The sequence below is a fragment of the Zonotrichia albicollis genome, chromosome 2, assembly GCF_047830755.1.
Source record: "Zonotrichia albicollis isolate bZonAlb1 chromosome 2, bZonAlb1.hap1, whole genome shotgun sequence".
Classification (NCBI taxonomy): Eukaryota; Metazoa; Chordata; class Aves; order Passeriformes; family Passerellidae; genus Zonotrichia; species Zonotrichia albicollis.
Genome location: NC_133820.1, coordinates 941,599 through 958,422, shown reverse-complemented (window position 1 = coordinate 958,422; position 16,824 = coordinate 941,599). Strand labels below are relative to the sequence as shown.

Genomic DNA, 16,824 nt, shown 5'->3' with positions numbered 1-16,824 from the left:
TCCCCATTTCTGAGAAGCACAGATTCCCCAGAACACCTGAGACCAGAGACTTCCCCTCTAATGTACAACCCTGCTTTTAATTTTTAATTCTTATGAAATTTAGGGGTGTTTCTTCCCCATTGTTTCTTTCATCTCTCAACGTCCAATTTGGTTTATCAGCAAACCCAAAGTTTATGCCCCTCAGCAGAGTCCTGCTGATAAAATGGGATTTTTGACAAGAGGGATTTTCCTCTGCGCCAGCCACAGCCGCATCAGGGGCTCTGAACTAATTTGCTTTTTTGTCAGCCAGATAAAGATATTAACTTAATGCCTTTTGTTCCCCGGCAGGGTGTTTTAGGCAGCGAGCAGAATTAATTGTGTTGACACAATGGATTTATTGTTTCAACGAAACGCCTGCCCGTTTTCAGGCAGTGGGATGAGGGGCTTGACAAAAGCAATTCTGGTACCGGGGGGTTCTTATAAAGCTGAATTATCAGCCTGATAAAGTGCTGCTGGTGTAAAACAGAGCCTGAAGGGAAGCCCAGGGCTGTGAGGCAGAGAGCACAAAGAATACATTGATTTTAGGGCTGTTTTGGCCTGCCCACGGATGCTCCCTGCTCATTCACACCCCTAAGCTTCCCAGGCGCTGCATTTAATTAGTTTAATTCTGCTTCCTCCCCTTCTCCCCCCAAAAATGTGTCAAAAGCTCCTGTTGCCCGTGAGAGAGAGGGGAAATCACATCTGCTGAGGTGGCAGGGCAGGTTTATTTTCATTTATTGGAGCCAGAAACAGCCCAGGTGTGCCAAAATTTCCATTTCCCATTCCCAGGGATTTGGGGCTCTCACCTGGTCAGTTCATTGATCCTGGAACAGAGGCTGGACACAGTATAAGAATAAAGCAGGGAGTTATTAAAATGGCTTCAGAGGATCCAGCTTGGACAGCACAAGAGCCCAGCCAGATGGACCCCAAATGGTCACAAAATTAATGATTGGTCACAAATTTTCACCCTTTTATAAGATTTGGTCCATTTCCATACTGGGTTCATTCTCCAATTCCAGCTCCAGGTTCTGCAGTCCCACCCTCCCAGCTTGCTGCCCTCAATTTGCCATTTTTACACTTTTTGGGCCTGAAGCTGCACTGGTGTCCCTGGGAAAGGATTAAACCCAGGATTTGGACTGAGACCTTGGAAAAGGCTCCCAAACTGAGGAGGTGCTGGAAGTGAGAATGTGGATTTATGGAGTAAGCAGAGACACGTTAAGGAAAGGAAAGTTTGGAGTTTTAGAGTTTAAGATAGAGAAAAATAGAAGTAATCACAGAGGCAAACAAGGAGTTTAGAGTGCAGCACTGTAGGTTTGTGTGTCACAGCATGATTGGCTGAGAAAGCTCACACTGCGGGTGCTTTTAAAATATCCCATTGTTGGTTTTTGGCCAAAAATATCAGTCTCTGTATCAAAGCCCTTTACCCTGCACTTGTTTAAAGCCAGAATAATTTTGAATTGCTCTCAGGCCTGTGATAAGCACAGAAATGCATTTTTCCTGCTTTTTCTGTCGGGTTCATGCGCTTGCTGCAAAAACTGGGCGCAGCTTTGGGCAGCACAGTATAGGAAGAACAAAAAGCTGCTAGAGAGCATCCAAAGGAGGGAATGCTTGTTTTGTTTTGCTAGTTTCAGTTTTAGTTTTGTTCTGCTTGTTTCAGTTTTTGTTAGTTTTATTTTGCTTTTTTCAGTTTTTGTGACTTTTGCTTTGCTTGTTTCAGTGTTTTGCTTGATTTGTTTTGCTTTTTTTCAGTTTTTGTTTGGTTTGCTTGGCTTGTTTCAGTTTCTGTTAATTTTGTTTTGGTTTTCAGTTTCTGTTTATTTTGTATTGCTTATTTCAGTTTTTTGGGTTTTTTGCTTGTTTCAGTTTTTGTTTTGCTTTGCTTGTTTCAGTTTCAGTTTTGCCTTGCTTGTTTCAGTTTTCTGTCAGTTTTTATCGCGTTTTTAGTGGTTCGTTGCTGTTTTTCACTGCTGCAGGCACAGAGGCTGCCCCGTGTGTGCCTCCCCCTGCCCAGCCCATCCCTGAGGATTTGGGGAGGAATTTTGGGCATTGCTGATGGCTGGCACTGCCCGGGTGAGTGAGGGCCCAGCTCTGGGTGGTGGCACCCATTTTTGTGGGGTGCCACCCCATCCCTCTTCATGCACAGGGATCCTCACCTGGGGCTCTCTGAGCAGCCTCAGCCCAGTTAATTAATTCTCTTAATTCTGCTGGCTGCAGAAAAGCAGAATTAAGTGTGAAAAAGGGTTGGGAATGGGTTGTGCTTCCCCTGGCGGGGAGATGTGGGGCTTTCACTTGGCCTGGCCTCTTTGCTGGAATGAATATTGCTCTCCTTGGGCTCCAGAACATCCTTGGGATGCAGGAGAACATCCTGGGGATGCAGGAGAACATCCTGGGATGCAGGAGAACATCCTGGGGATGCAGGAGAGCATCCTTGGGATGCAGGAGAGCATCCTTGACTCCAGAACATCCTTGGGATGCAGGAGAACATCCTGGGGTGCAGGAGAACATCCTGGGATGCAGGAGAGCATTCTGGAATGCAGGAGAACATCATCCTGTGCTCCAGCCTCTGTCCCAGGGAGCTCCAGCCTGGCCTTGGGCACTGCCAGGGATCCAGGGGCAGCCACAGCTGCTCTGGGCACCCTGTGCCAGGGAATTCCTTCCCAAAATCCCATCCAAACCCCCTCTCTCTCCTTTTGCAGCCATTCCCTGTGTTTTGCGGCTCCAAACCCCTGCCAAGAGCCTCTGTCCATTTTTCCTGTAGGTGCTGAAATCCTGATGATCTTTCTGAGGAACTGGTGATTGGCTGTGCATTCTGTGGTGTTTTGGGATAATGGGGATTGATATTCAGCAGCAGTCTGACGTGGGAATTGGTAACAGCCTCCCAGAAGAAGAGGCTTGTTGGAGATGTGTAATGATGACGTTCCTGCACAGCTGCTTTTGTGAGGGGGGATAATTTGGCAGCCCTGGAGCTGCTGTTGGCCCTGTGGTTGGTGGAGAAATGATGGAGTGAACGGTCCCCCAGAGCTGCTCTGGGGTGAGCTGGTGCCATTGCACTGCGCTGCCTCCATCAAAAAAGAAATTATTTGATTTTCCTTAAACCTTTAGGAAAAGGAATTCATGCTCAAATGGCCTTAGCTTTCATTTTTCCTACAAATAATGTTGGATCCTATGTGATAATTTATCCACAGAAACGCTTTTTTATCCTGCCCTACTCCTAATGAGCAATTTCTGCAGACAGAAAATCCTTAAATGTGGAAAGGCCAGAGGCTGGTACAAGATAAACAGAGGAAGATAAAGATCAAATACAAAACCACGGTGTAGCAAGATAAGAGGCAACAGAGCCTCAGAACAAAATATTTAGATAAGGATTATTTGGGACACTGCAGGGGAGGGGTTGGAAGTTGAGGGCTCTGTTTTCCTCCCCACATCCCTCATCCTCCCCATCCCTCTCCAGCCTCCCTCTCCCTTTGGATTTTGTCCTTGGAGCTGCTCAGAAGTTGTCACTGAGCGAGGACAGTGCTGCAGAGCCACCATGGAAAGGAGCCTGGCCTGGCTGGTTTGGAATAACAACAATTCCCTGGCCCTGCTGTGCTGCAGAGGGGGAACTGTGTAATGACACCTGTGTCATAAATCTATTTTTATAATTTATTTTTAAATTTTTTAATTTTATTCCCATTTTTTATTTATTATTTTAATTTTTAATTTTATATCCCACACCCACCTGTGCAATCTCAGCGCAGTCCCTGAGGGAGGCTGGAGCCCAGCCCTTGGGTAAAACCAAACCAGTGGTTTTATCTTGAATGGAGAGAACAGCTGGAAGTGCTGTCAGCCAGCGTGGGCAGCAGGAATGGCAGGAATGCTGCCCACAGGAGCCTGGGGACCTGTGGGAAGAGAAAATGAAAGGTAACCTGGTGGTGGTGGTGGTGTAACCTCCAGGGCTGGAGCCACAAATGATGGGTTTGTGCAGAGATGGGAAACTCTCAACCAAATCAGTTTAGGCAATATCCATGTGAGGGTTCAGCTCCCTCTGAGCCAAGGAAAGCTGAGCCTCTGGAGCTCTTTGGCCTCTAGAGAAATCCTGTTTTGGAGCTGTGTCCCTGTTCCAAGCCTGGAAAGTTTTTTAGACCTATATTTTTAGGACATTTTAGGTCCCAATACACAGAATAAAAGTGCCTGCAGCTCTCACCCTCTCTGGAGAGGAGGGCAGAGCTCCAAGCAGGAAAATTCACAGAAAAGTTGGAAACTGGCTTCAGGGGTATAAATTCCTTAACACACTGGGAATGGGGAAAAAAGGGAAGGTGAAATTACCCCTATTTGTTTTCCACCACACCAGTAGGATCCTATGGCTGGCAGTGAGCTGTGATTATATGCTCTCAGGCATTTTGATATTTCCCCTTGATGAAATGACATGTCTGAATGCAGAGAACAATTAATGAGGTTGCTGCCTTGCCCCTTCCCTGGGTTTTAATTATAAACAATCAGATGCAATTCAGAACATCAAATAAGGTTTCCCCACATTCCCTTCCAAAAAGGGTTTTGAGCAAGATAAGGCACTTCAATTTAATCCTTCCAAGAAGGCACAACACTGAATCCCTGATGCAGACACAATCTGATCATGAATTTCTGTGGAAGCTTAATGCTTTTGTAAATTAATCAATAACATGGTTAAATGATATTTGCTCAGCTAATTATTTTCCATGTCCTGTGAATGAGAAGAGCATCAGTCCCAGGGAGGAAGCAGCCCTGCTGTTTGTGCCCCGTTGGTGTTTACCTGCTGAAGTTTTATTTGTTTGTGTTTGTTTGTTCTGCTGGGCTGCGAGCTTTGCCTTTGCTGCTTCACGGGCAACCAGGGGGCTGCAGTGATAATTCCATTTTTTTGACCCTGCCAAATGCATTCCAGCAGGGACATGCTGTGCATTTCTAGGCTCTCCTTCATACCCAAATTGGGGGAGCAGCATTTCATCCCCTGGGAAACCCCAGGGAAATTTGGATGCTGGGGATGGACCTGGGCTGGGTTCCCAGTGATTTTCAAGCATGGGGTGGATGAGATGATGATGTTCAGGGCTTCCTTCTGACCTAAATTATTCTGTGATTCCAGGAATCTGGTTATCCAAGACATTTCCCCACTCGGTTTCCCTGAAGTCCTGTACCCAGCAGTGATTGCAGCAGGCAAAGCAGCAAAAACCCCATTACACCTAAAATATACACTGTGCGTATAAATATATAGAAAATATTTTACTATATTTATATACATATTTTATAGAATAAAAACTATACTATATTTAGTATATATATCCCCAGCATGGGGTGGGTGAGATGATTTTCAGGGGCTCCTTCTCACCTGAATCTTTCTGTGATTCCAGGAATCTGCTTATCCAAGAAATTTCCCCACTCACAGGATTTCCTGAAGTCCTGTACCCATCAGTGACTGCTGCAGATACCCAAAAGGACAGATGAGGGCTCCAAGGGTCAGAAACAGCAGGAGAGAACCCCTGCCTTCCCATTTTCCATGTTTTCCATGTTTTTATGGGCAGCAGCCAGCTGCAGATGTTGGGTAAGTCACTGGACATGAAAGACAAACCGAACATGGAAAGATTTGAAAAGTGTTTCTGACTTTGCCTCCCATCCTAGCCACGGTTTTACACGCACAAACTCACCTGGGCAGCACAAAATATTCCCTGGAAATGGGGCTTTTATCCCTTTGCACATTCAGCACCTGTGCATTTGCTTTCTGCTTCTGAATACTTATAAATGCAAGGGAAAAAGCAAGTTCAGATGAACAGCAGCAGGCTTGGGTTGCAATATCCAGCTACTTATAACCTGAATTGTTCTTTTACTGCGTCACAAATTAGGTTTTCTCTTAACACATGAGGCTCAATTTGGCCCCACAAATATCCTGGTTTGTGCCTGGGTTTTTATTTCCCATGCTGGGGCATATTCACAGATTAGACTCAATATTTCATGCATGTGTTCATAGCTATAAGAATTTGTAAAAAGGATCTATTGTTCCCTGTCTGATTGGGGTTTTTTTCCTTAGATTTTTTTACCTGTGGTTTCTGTTGTTCTGGTTTTCACAATTATCTTCACCTGGCATTTTGCAGGAAAGCAAAAAACAAAGACAAGAACTCCTTAATGGGCAGTTTCACCTTCTCGCCATAAATATAAAGGGGTTTTGGTTTTGTTTATATATATAAATATATCTATATTTTATATATTTTATATAATATATATTTATATATATAATCTATATATAGATAGATAGAAACTCACATTATTTTGATAATAACTTTGGTTATTTTGATTAAAAATGACATTATTTTGGTAGTGCCTTGGGCTATTTAAATTGTAACTCATGTTATTTTGGTAGTACTTTGGGTTATTTTGATAGCAGCTTGGTTTATTTTCATAGTACTTTGTGTTATTTTGATAGGGCCTTGGATTATTTTGATAGTGCCTTGTGTTATTTTTGATAGTAAATTTGGTTAGTTTGGTAGTAACTTCTGTTATTTTTATAGTACCCTGGGTTATTTTGGATGTACTTTGTGGTATTTTGGTAGTGCCTTGGGTTATTTTGGTAGTGTTTTGTGTTATTTGGTTATTTTGGTAGTTCTTGGGTTATTTTGGCAGTAATTTGAGATATTTTGGAGCAGTTTTTGTGTGCTGAGGCTCTGCCCCTGCCTCGGGGTGCATTCTGTGTCACAAACAGCAATAAAGGGCTGAGATTACACCGTGCTGTGAAATCCTGCTGCAATGAGGAGCTGAGTTAAGCAGCTGAGGGTTTGGGGTTTTTATTCTGCCTGGGAAAGAAGGGATAACAGTGAATAAAGACAAGATAATAATGGTTTAGAAGAAAAGCATTCACTCAGGGATTGATTTACTGCAGGCTTAATGGAGGGTTGCCTGCGGAGTTTATCCAGCAGAGGAAGGTGAGCTGGAATACATGGAAAAATATCCCTCATTTCAGAGAATAAACACAGCTCTCTGTGTACATCCCAATTATCCTCCTTCCAGGGAAAGTTAATATTTCCTTTGTAGCCCATTCAGGTCAAACTCATTCACAGCCTTTTTTTAGAGGCAGCAAACTCGAGGCTCAGAGCGTTTTTCTTCCAGAATTGCACACAACACAAACAGTGGATGCTTGCCACAGAACTCTTGTGGTATGTATATATAATTTTTAAATTATTATTTATTTATTTTTAAAATATATTTTAAAATATATATACTTTTAAATATATATATTATTTCTTTATTTTTAATATATATATATTTAAAATATATACTATTTATTTTTTAAATTATATATTTCTATATTTTTAATATATATTTTAAAATATATATTTTAAAAAATATATATGTTTTTATACAGGGATCTTTTGTACAATCAGCCCTAGATTTTTGCTGAGACCCACTCACACACACCAGCCCATAAGGAACATAAGCAACCACAATATTTGCTCACAGTTCCCATTAAAAGAGGCTAAATTACATTATTCCCATTAAGATCATGTTGCCGTGAAAAGCAACCATGTAAAGAAACAAAGCCCAGTAAAAAATGAGTAATTCCAGGCAAATTTGTTTAATGAATGATCCAAACCAAACAATAGCAGCAATATTTTAATAGGATTCTGCAAACAATAAAGTGTAACTGCAGACCCACAGAAATCAATGGGATCCTGCCATTGACTGGACTGGGAGCTTAATTCAGTTTGTGGTGCCTGATGGAGCACAGCGCTCCTGATCTAGAGCTTGACTGACTGGTTTGAATATTTAAATGTTTCACCGGGAGTTGATGATGTGAATCCCTTTTTCCTGCTTAGGGACAAGAGGAGGGACCTGGGGAAGGAGCAGAGCTGATTCCAGAGCTGATCCAAGGGGCCCTGCCCTGTCCCACCCTGCTCCCTGGCATGGCATCCCATGGACGTGGAGCCCTCCCAGGTCTGGCCATGGATGCACACCCAAAGCGGCTCCTTTGGCCCAGGTGGGTGAATTTCCCTCCAGAACATTCCAGAAGTTCCCTTATTAAAGAAGGTGCTTTAATAAGGCCCAAAATGGATTAGATTTATCAACTTTTGACACCAAACAAAACCTGAACTTATGTTTTTGCCACATCCATGCTGAATTTTCTTTTGCTTGCTGAGGAATTGTTTCCTGAGGCAGGGAAACCTTCAAGCAGCACAGCACAGGGATGTGCACAGGGATGTGCACAGGGATGTCCCGGGAATTCCTCCATCTGATCCTAAATCCGTGGTACCTGCAGTGCCCACCCTGGTACCTGGGTGTCCCCTGGGTGTCCCTGTACCCACAGCAGTGTCCCCTGGGTGTCCCCTCTGCTCCTGCTGTGTCTCACCCACCAAGGGCTCTGATCCCAGCCCCAAAGCAGCCCCACCCAGCCATGGGGCACTCCCTGGGTGTATTGCTGCACTTTAATCCTGTTTTCTGAGCACTTTTCATCCCCTCTGCAGCCATGCCCTGGTGATTCCCTGCATTTCAGCCCCTCCCAGGAGGATCATTTCCAGCAGCCAGGAGAGGGGAGGCAGGGCATGAGGCAGGGGCTGTGCTCACCTGCAAGGGCTCCCTGCCTGAAAAGTGCTCTCCTGGCTAAAAAAAACCCAACCAAAATTACATTTAAATGCTGGTTTCTAGAGAGATTTCCCATCAAAAATTGATTTCTGGTTCTGCAGTTAAAATAAGGAATCTGCAAAGCAGTTTGGGGAGTTGAGGGGTAAAGGGAGACGGTGGAGACTGTGCTCAAGTTTAATAGCAAGGTGTGTGTGCAGCGTTCCTGTGAGGGAGCAGGGTCCTGCCAGGGAAGGGAGATTCCTTAAACTCAGCTCTGGCCTCTGATTCCATCATCTCCTCCTTTGTGGCCTCTGATTCCATCTCTTTCTTTGTGGCAGGGATCACAGGGCCTCCAATTCCTGCATCACAGGGCTCTGCTTCTCCTCTGCCTGTGGAACCCCTCTCCTGTAAGCACAAACCTGGTGCTGGGTTTGTTTATTTCTCTGTACAAACCTGGTGCTGGGTTTGTTTATTTCTCTGTACAAACCTGGTGCTGGGTTTGTTTATTTCTGGTGGGTTTGGTTATTTCTGTGTTCCACACCTCAGCTGAGGACATTCTTTCCTCACCAATTCCTGGCTGTGGACTCGAAGCTGCGCTGCCCACACGCCTTGGGAGCGTTTTCCACGTGGAAATGTGACATTGCACTGAATAATTTGTATTACCTGGCCCTTCCTTCCAGGAACCAGCAGGGCTGTGGGTGCTTTGGGTGGACAGTTTCCTTTTCGTGGCTTTAGCTTTGGCTTTGAGCACGTTGTGCAGGCACCTAAAGCTGTAATTAAATTAATGCCATCACAGGCAATGCCTGGTGTTTCCACACAAGCAAAAACCCCAGAATATTTCCTTCTTCCACAGCACTCCTAGGGCTTTGCTGGGCCGAATTACAAGTTTATTTTTTAACTTGTATTTTTTTTTAGCTTGCTCAAAGAGGTGGAGAAAGCAGCAGCACATCAGCCTCTCCACCAGCTGTGAGCTGTGACCATCCAGCCTTGTCTCAATACTGCTATATTGATATTGATATAGTGATATATATATATATATATATATATATATATATATATATATCAGTATTTAGCAACATACTGCTATATTGATATATTGATGTACTGATTTATATATATATCTGTATTTAGCAACATACTGCTATATTGATATATTGATGTACTGATTTATATATATATATCTCAGTATTTAGCAATATACTGCTATATTGATATTGATAAACTGATATATATATATCAGTATTTAGCAATATACTGCTATATTGATGTACTGATATATATTAGAAAACTTGATATATATTAGAAAACGTGATATATATTAGAAAAATTACTTATTAATTACAATTAATATTGGTACTTGGTGTAAGTTTTCTAAAATCTATGATAAACATACACACTTAGCTCTGTGAAATTCAGAGGTCAGACAAGTCTAAGTGTTAACAGTTCACATTAAATTATTAAGTAAGAGTGTCACCTGTAGTTTGGTACAGGATTCATGTAGTGAATACAAAATGGCACTTGGCATCGGAAAATATAAAAGCCACATAAAAATCTATGTAAAGGCATACTTCAGACATAATTCTACTGAGAAAAAGAAATGCCTTTCTTACGTATCTGTAAATAATAGCATACCAAATCAGGGTGGAAGAGGAGAGCAGCCCAGGTGGGTGCAGCAGCAGCAGCAGCATTTCCTGCGCTGCCTGAGGCACCAGGGTGTTTGCCCAGGCTTGCAGGGATCTGGGAGTGACTCTGGGTCTGTGCCCTGCACATCCTCTGTGTCAGATCACCCCCAGTGCCACTGAGACCCCTGGGGTGGCACACAGTGACCACATTTTCCTCCTGGTTCCATGGGGATGATCCCCTAACTCTGCCTCTGCTCTGGATCCAAAGCAGCAGCTGCAAGCTCAGCCTCTTCTTTGCTTGGTTGCCCGGGTGAATTTTGGAGCTGGGAGAGCCAGGCTTTGATGCTGGCTGGAATACTTGACTTTCCTGTACCTGCCTAAGATCATGATTAGGCTTTTGTGCTGCATCAGAACGAGAAATCTGCATTAAAGGGCTGCACCGAGTACCTGTTGGCTTGATGGGAAGGCAAATACCAAGCAGCTGTTTGCCCAGCACTCGGGAAATGAGCCCCACTCCAGCCTCAAGTGGAGCTTTTGTTGCAGGAACAGCCGTAATGACCCATTTCAAACAATCTTCCAGCAGGAGCGAGTTCAGGCCTCCTGCGCTGGATTTCAACAGAGCTGCAGTCGTGCAGTTAGGAAATGGTGAGCCCTGCAATGAGGCACCTTTAATTGAATCCTGCCACTTGCTCAATGACAGCAGCCCTTCGGGCAGCCCTGAGCAGCAGGGAAACCAGCCCTGCCCCAGCTCTGCAGGCTGCCATTGGCTGCAAACCTGCCCGGCTCGATGGGCTGCGCTCGGAGGGGATTTACAGCCCGTAAATAGCAGGGCTGGAGCGCTCGGGAATGGATTTCTACCCTTGGAGCTCTGCATGGAGCCTCTGCCCAGGAACCCGGCATGAGGAAACGCTGGAGAAGACATTGCCTGTGCTGCAGATTCCACTGGAGCTTTGCAGAGCATGGCTTGTGTGAGTAGGTGACTTGGGCAGCAGGAGGAGCATCTCTGGGCAGCAGGAGGAGCAGCTCTGGGGCAGCTGGAACGTCTTTGGGCACCTGGAACATTTTTGGGGCAGCTGGAGGATCTCTGGGGCAGCTGGAACATCTCTGGGGCAGCTGGAGGAGCATCTCTGGGCAGCTGGAACATCTTTGGGGCAGCAGGAGGATCGTCTCTGGGCAGCATGTCGTGCTGCGTGCTGCAGATCGCGGGGCTGATTTTCGGCGCCGTGGGCATGCTGGGCACGCTGGCGGCCACAGCCATGCCCCAGTGGAGGGTGTCTGCCCACGTGGAGGCCAACCTGGTGGTGTTTGAGAGCGTCTGGGAGGGGCTGTGGATGGACTGCATCAGCCAGCTGGGGCTCAGGCTGCAGTGCAAGCTCTACGACTCGGTGCTGGCGCTGCCGCCGCCGCTCGAGGCCCTGCGCGCCCTCATGTGCCTGGCCGTGCTGCTGGCCGTCGTGGCCTTCCTCGTGGCCATCGTGGGCGTCAAGTACAGCCAGCCCAGCAAGGAGGGACTCCAGAAGGTCAGCCCCTTCATCCTGGTGGCGGGGGTGGCCTTCCTGCTGGCGGGCAGCCTGGCGCTGGTGCCGGTGTCCTGGGCCGGGGGCAGCATCGTCCGTGATTTCTACGACCCCACGGTGCCTGTGCCGCTCAAACGGGAGCTGGGCGCTGCCCTCTACGTGGGCTGGGCCAGCAGTGCCCTGCTGCTGGCTGCAGGGGCCATGTACTGCCACGTCTGGGCCCGGGCGGGCAGCCACAGCCACCCCTGGCTGGCAGCACGGGCAGCGCTGCCCCGGGCGGGAGCGCCAGCCCTGGGTGTCCATGCCTACGTGTAGCTGCTGCCCTCGGGGAGCCTGGGCTCCACAGGACACTGAGGATCATCCACCCCAGCCCCTGCCATGGCAGGGACTCCTTCCACCATCCCAGGCTGCTCCTAGCCCCGTCCAGCGCTGCCAGGGATCAGGGGCATCCTGTGATCTCCCTGCTTGGATGTGCTGATGGCTTCTTCATTTGCCTCCAGGAGCAGTGATGTTGGTGCTGTGCTGTTTGCTGCTGCCTTGGATCTCTGCTCTGATGCCTGGCAGGAGCTGCTCTCACACGGGTGTTTGTGTGCTCAGAGCCCATTCTCCATCTCTCTGGGAACGAGGAATGGCAGCAGCACTCAGGCTCTCAGGGAAGGTGAGCAGCCTGTGCTGGGCAGTACCCAGACCCTGAGGGGCAAGGGGAGCAGGGCATTTCCCTGGAGTGTGCAGTGTCCCTAAGGAGTGCCCAGGACAAGCCTGGAGCTGGCAGCACGGCTCAGAGAACAGAGAAGCTCCAGCTCCCAGTCCTGGCACAGAGATGTTGGTGCTGCTCCAGCAGAGCCCTCTGGGGCTGCCCATGGATGTCTCTGATGCTCGTGGAGCTGGTGCATCCTCCTCATCTCCTCTGCAGGGCATGGAACATGACTCATGGAACAGATTTTTAATCATTTCCCCCCAGTATTGGCTTTGCTGCTGCTTGCCACCCCTCCTGCTCTGCAAGGCAGCACCTTCTCCTCTGTTAAACTCAGCACAGAGCCTGCTCAGGAGGCCCTGTGCTCATGCAAAATGCAATTCCTCCTGCTCAGGGAGCCCTGTTCTCCTGCAAAGGGCAATTCCCAGCCAGGGAATCACAGAATCACAGCATTTCTAGGTTGGAAGAGACCTTTAAGACCACTGAGTCCAACCCATGTTCTAACACCTCAGCTGGATCAGGCAGTCCCACCTGCCCCTCAGAGCACAGAGCTGCTGCCCACGGCTCCCAGCACGCCCAACCAGCCAAGCCCTGACGTTGCCCCAACTGCTTTGCCTTGGGAATGCAGCCTGGTCCTGCCTGTCTGTCTGTCTGTCCGTCCTGCAGAGCCAACAGCATTTGCATGGGTTGGAATTGCAGCATTCCCAGCTGAAGGCCCTGGAGCCTGCATTTGACTGCCATGGTGAGTGCCCAGGGAAGGCCCAGCCCAGCAGGGTTTGTCTGGTTCCTCACCCAGCACTGATGGATTTGAGCATTTAAGGGACAATTTGGTGGCACAGCTGACCCTGTGCTGCGCCTGACAATCTGAGACAGTCTGCAATGGCTGTTTGGGTGAGGAGAGCCACGTCTCTGTGCGCTCATTTGGCTGCTCCATTTGAAAGGGAACACGGAAAGCTGCATTTAGTTAAAGGAGCCTTTCATTAACTTGCCTTCAGCTGAACTGAGATGAGGCAGCGCCGTGCTCCACAGAAATTCATTACATGGATTAACTCAGGAGCATTTGCATGGAAGGCAGCCAGCTCAGATCCTGCGCTGGGAGTTTTCCAGGCCCCACAAAACTGGTTTGGTGTCTCCAGCTTATCACTCCAGCAGTCAAATCAGCACTTACTAATCCTAGGTGGAAACTGAAGAAAACACTTGTAAATAGGTTTTTCTAGCATTGAACCATGTTTTTTTTTTTTTCTGTTGTCATATGAAGTGTGTCAGAGCAGCTGTCACTGACAGCTGATTTCACTGCAGTCATCCTGGTGACTTTGGTAATAATTTCCACCACCCTGAGGAGCTCCACCTCCTATTTTATTGTGATTTTTTTTTTCCTGTATTTTGATTTTCATTTTGTTCAATATGGAACTATTTGGTGGGTGAGCCAGAATTGCATGTTTTGAAGTAATTTAGATATGACATTTGTGATTAACAAAGCAGAGGATGAAGACATTTGCAATGCAAATCTGATTCATATTTATGTGTAGGTAATGGATTTAAACGATGATGTACTCAGTGTAATGCAACTTTATGCAGATGTAAGTGCCTGAGAAGTAATTAAGTACTGTTTTCTGTGCCATTAATTAGAGGATCCCGAATGCTTCCACTATCAGTGGGCTCATCTCGGAACCAAACTGGAACTGGGCGTGCCATTTGCATGGGCAACTTTATTTGCAAAGAGCACAAAGAGAAAACTGTTTTATTTGAGCATTTAGCACCCATTTCAAAGCAAACCTGAGCTTTTCATGTCTGGCATTAGCACCTAATGACTGCATATTTCCCATTTCTGTCTTTTATTGATCAAAAGAGAAGCTCAGGCAGCCCCGTGCTCCTGTGTGGGCTTGGAATCCAGCCCTGATTCCAGGGCAGAGCCAGGCTGCTGCATGTCTGGGGTTGAGTGGCACAAATGGCAATTTCTGGGAGGTCTGGGGCATCTCAGGCTCCACATTTCAGAGTGTGTGGCACTCCCATTTCAGAGCTGGCTGCAGGAACAGCTCTCTCGGGTGGAGCTGATCTGCAGCACAGGGAACTGGGCAGAGCTGGAATTCCCAATCGTGGATTCTGGTGGGGAAAATCCCCCTTGGAGGATCGGCAGGTGTTTTATGTCTGTATTTTGGCACTGAAGGGGCACATTTGTGCCTGCTAAGGGACACAGAGATTTCCCTCCTCCTTTGCCCTGCTCAGATGCTCTGAGCTGACTCTGGAAGCAGGAAAAGGAAGCTTTAAAACTTTAGCAAAAAACCCTGGACTTTGCAGCTGAACAGCCGCTGTGGATGAGTTTTCTGAGGAAAACAGGAAAAGTTTGGCTGGAGGAGGAGCTGGGACGCATCCCCATGCCCAGGGCTGCTCCTGCTGGGTTACATCCAGCCAGAGCCCACATCCAGAGACCCTGAGTGTCCAGGGGGATTCCTGGAGTTTATCTGGGTGGCTGAGTGTCCTTCCATGAGCCAGGTGAGGCGAGGATGCTCAGGAACAGGAGCAAAGGCTTTTTGGGGAGGAGTCCCTGTGTGCTCCAGGGGTGGGAATGATCCCTGCTGCCTGCACTTTGCTGTGCCAGGGACAGGCCTGGCCTGGGGAATGCCATTTGTTAAACCTTGTGTCAGGGTCTGGGGGCTGCAGCTCTGCTCTCTGGGGCAAGGGCAGGGGTGAAGCTGCCCTGGGCTCTGTGCTCACAGCCCAGGCACAGCCCTCGGCCTCCCTGCACTGCTGGGAAACAGCTGGGTAAATGTTATTATATCAATATTGTTATATATTAATAAATTTATCAATATTGTTAAATATGAATAAATCTCTGATGCAATATCCTGCTGGTTTATTTGCTTTGATGTTTGGTGGTTGCAGGACAAAGTGACTTGGGAAATAAACGTGTCGAGCTGAGCTCTTGCTGTGTATTTGAAATAAAGGCATGGACTTGTCAGAAAAACCCAAAAATGCCTGAGATTTTTTTAAAATTTATTTATTTTAAGGGGAGACAGGTTTGTTTGAATAAAGGCGGAGTGCAGCGGGGCACAGCCCGCGGGGAGGGCGCCGTGTCCTCTCATCCCAAACTCCGGCTGCATTCCGCCCTCCTCCGTCCCCACCGCCCGCGGGACCGGGAGGCGCCGCCTGCCCCACATCCCCTGGAACCTGGTGTGAAAAATGCACGAGTTTTATGATTGGCTTTTCGCAAATACTCGAATGAATATTATATGTGGTGTGTTAGAAAGCAATGCTGTGTTAATTCTCTTAAGTACTGTGTTAAATATAGTTTTAGGTTCTAAAAATTGTTAAAGTAGAAACGATGCTATGTAAGATGCTTTGTTTAACAGAAAGGGCTTGTAGCGAGATAGCAGCCACAGGATACCTGAACCTTTCAGAGAAAGGGAATTTATTGCCCTCTTATCAGAAGAAACAAACTTCTTCCCGCCTTGGGGGCGCTGTCAGGATTCAGAGGAAGAAGCTGACACTGACCGGACAGAATCCTGTGTTTGAATGGAATTTATGCATCATGTATGAGGTGTATGAATATGCAACAGGCTGTTGTTCTTACGGGTTAATCCTTTGTTAACGGGGGTCCTTTTTCGGGCTCGTGATGCCCAGAAAAAGGTACCTGGACATCCCTAACTCTTTGTTTTTATTGTCGCATATTGTCCTAACTCAATTTGTCCAAATTGTTATTACTCTTATTGTGTTACTACTTTTACAACCATTTTATTACTATTAAACTTTTAAAATTTTAAAAACAAGTGGTTGGTGTTTTTCACACTGGCATCCGAGTGCAGAGCCCCTCGTCCCTCTGGGAGCCAGGCTGGCGCCAAACCTGCTGCCCACAGCCAGCACGGACACCAGGAACATCCCAAAGGCGTTAACAGCCAGCCCTTCACCCCCCAAACTGTTTGTAAAGACTGTTTATAGCACTCATGTCTCCTCTCAGTCCCTCCTCATCTCACTTGGGCCTTACAAACCCCGGGTATCACTGCCTTAACCCTTTAAACAATATTCGAACATTGGAACCAGCCCCTCCTGCCTCTGCTGCTCCCTGCAAGTAAATCCTGAGGGTAAAGCAGAGCCTGGCAGCTCTGCCAGCCCCTGAACCCCTGAGATCCCTGCCCACGGAGAGCCCAGCTCCCCCAGCCTTCTCTTCCAGCTGAGAAATCCCAATCTGGAAGACCCTGACCTGAGTGTGGGATGGCCACTCGTGTCCTGCTGTCCTGGCTGCATGTCAAGGACACCAAAGGCCACAGACAGAGTCTCTGTGCACTGAGCTTCCTGTTCCAGTCATCCCAAACGAACTCAAGGAAAGATTTAAAGGAAAATAAACTAAATTATGAAATAAATTTTAAAGTAGTCAAATGACCCCAAATGACTCCTATGACCTGGATAACCCCATTGTGAC

At 47.1% G+C, this 16,824-nt stretch overlaps 1 protein-coding gene and 1 long non-coding RNA gene across 4 annotated transcripts; both read left to right on the top strand.

Annotated features, from left to right (window-relative positions):
• Nucleotides 1–2,550: 2,550 nt before the first annotated feature.
• On the top strand, nucleotides 2,551–9,587 carry LOC113460062 (uncharacterized). 3 transcript variants are annotated; one of them, XR_012577529.1, is made up of 5 exons: nucleotides 2,551–3,918; nucleotides 5,114–5,224; nucleotides 5,379–5,569; nucleotides 7,833–7,993; nucleotides 8,913–9,587. It is a non-coding gene; the product is annotated as an uncharacterized LOC113460062 (long non-coding RNA). The 3 variants fall into 3 exon arrangements; XR_012577530.1 differs by adding an exon at nucleotides 7,088–7,172 and having other exon boundaries at nucleotides 7,833–9,587; XR_012577528.1 differs by having other exon boundaries at nucleotides 7,833–9,587.
• Nucleotides 9,588–9,810: 223 nt separating this feature from the next.
• Nucleotides 9,811–16,151, top strand: LOC141726135 (claudin-8-like). Its single transcript, XM_074530543.1, has one exon. It carries the CDS (start codon nucleotides 11,375–11,377, stop codon nucleotides 12,026–12,028), a length of 654 nt encoding a protein of 217 aa, XP_074386644.1. The 5' UTR covers nucleotides 9,811–11,374; the 3' UTR covers nucleotides 12,029–16,151.
• The last annotated feature ends 673 nt before the right edge of the window (nucleotides 16,152–16,824 follow it).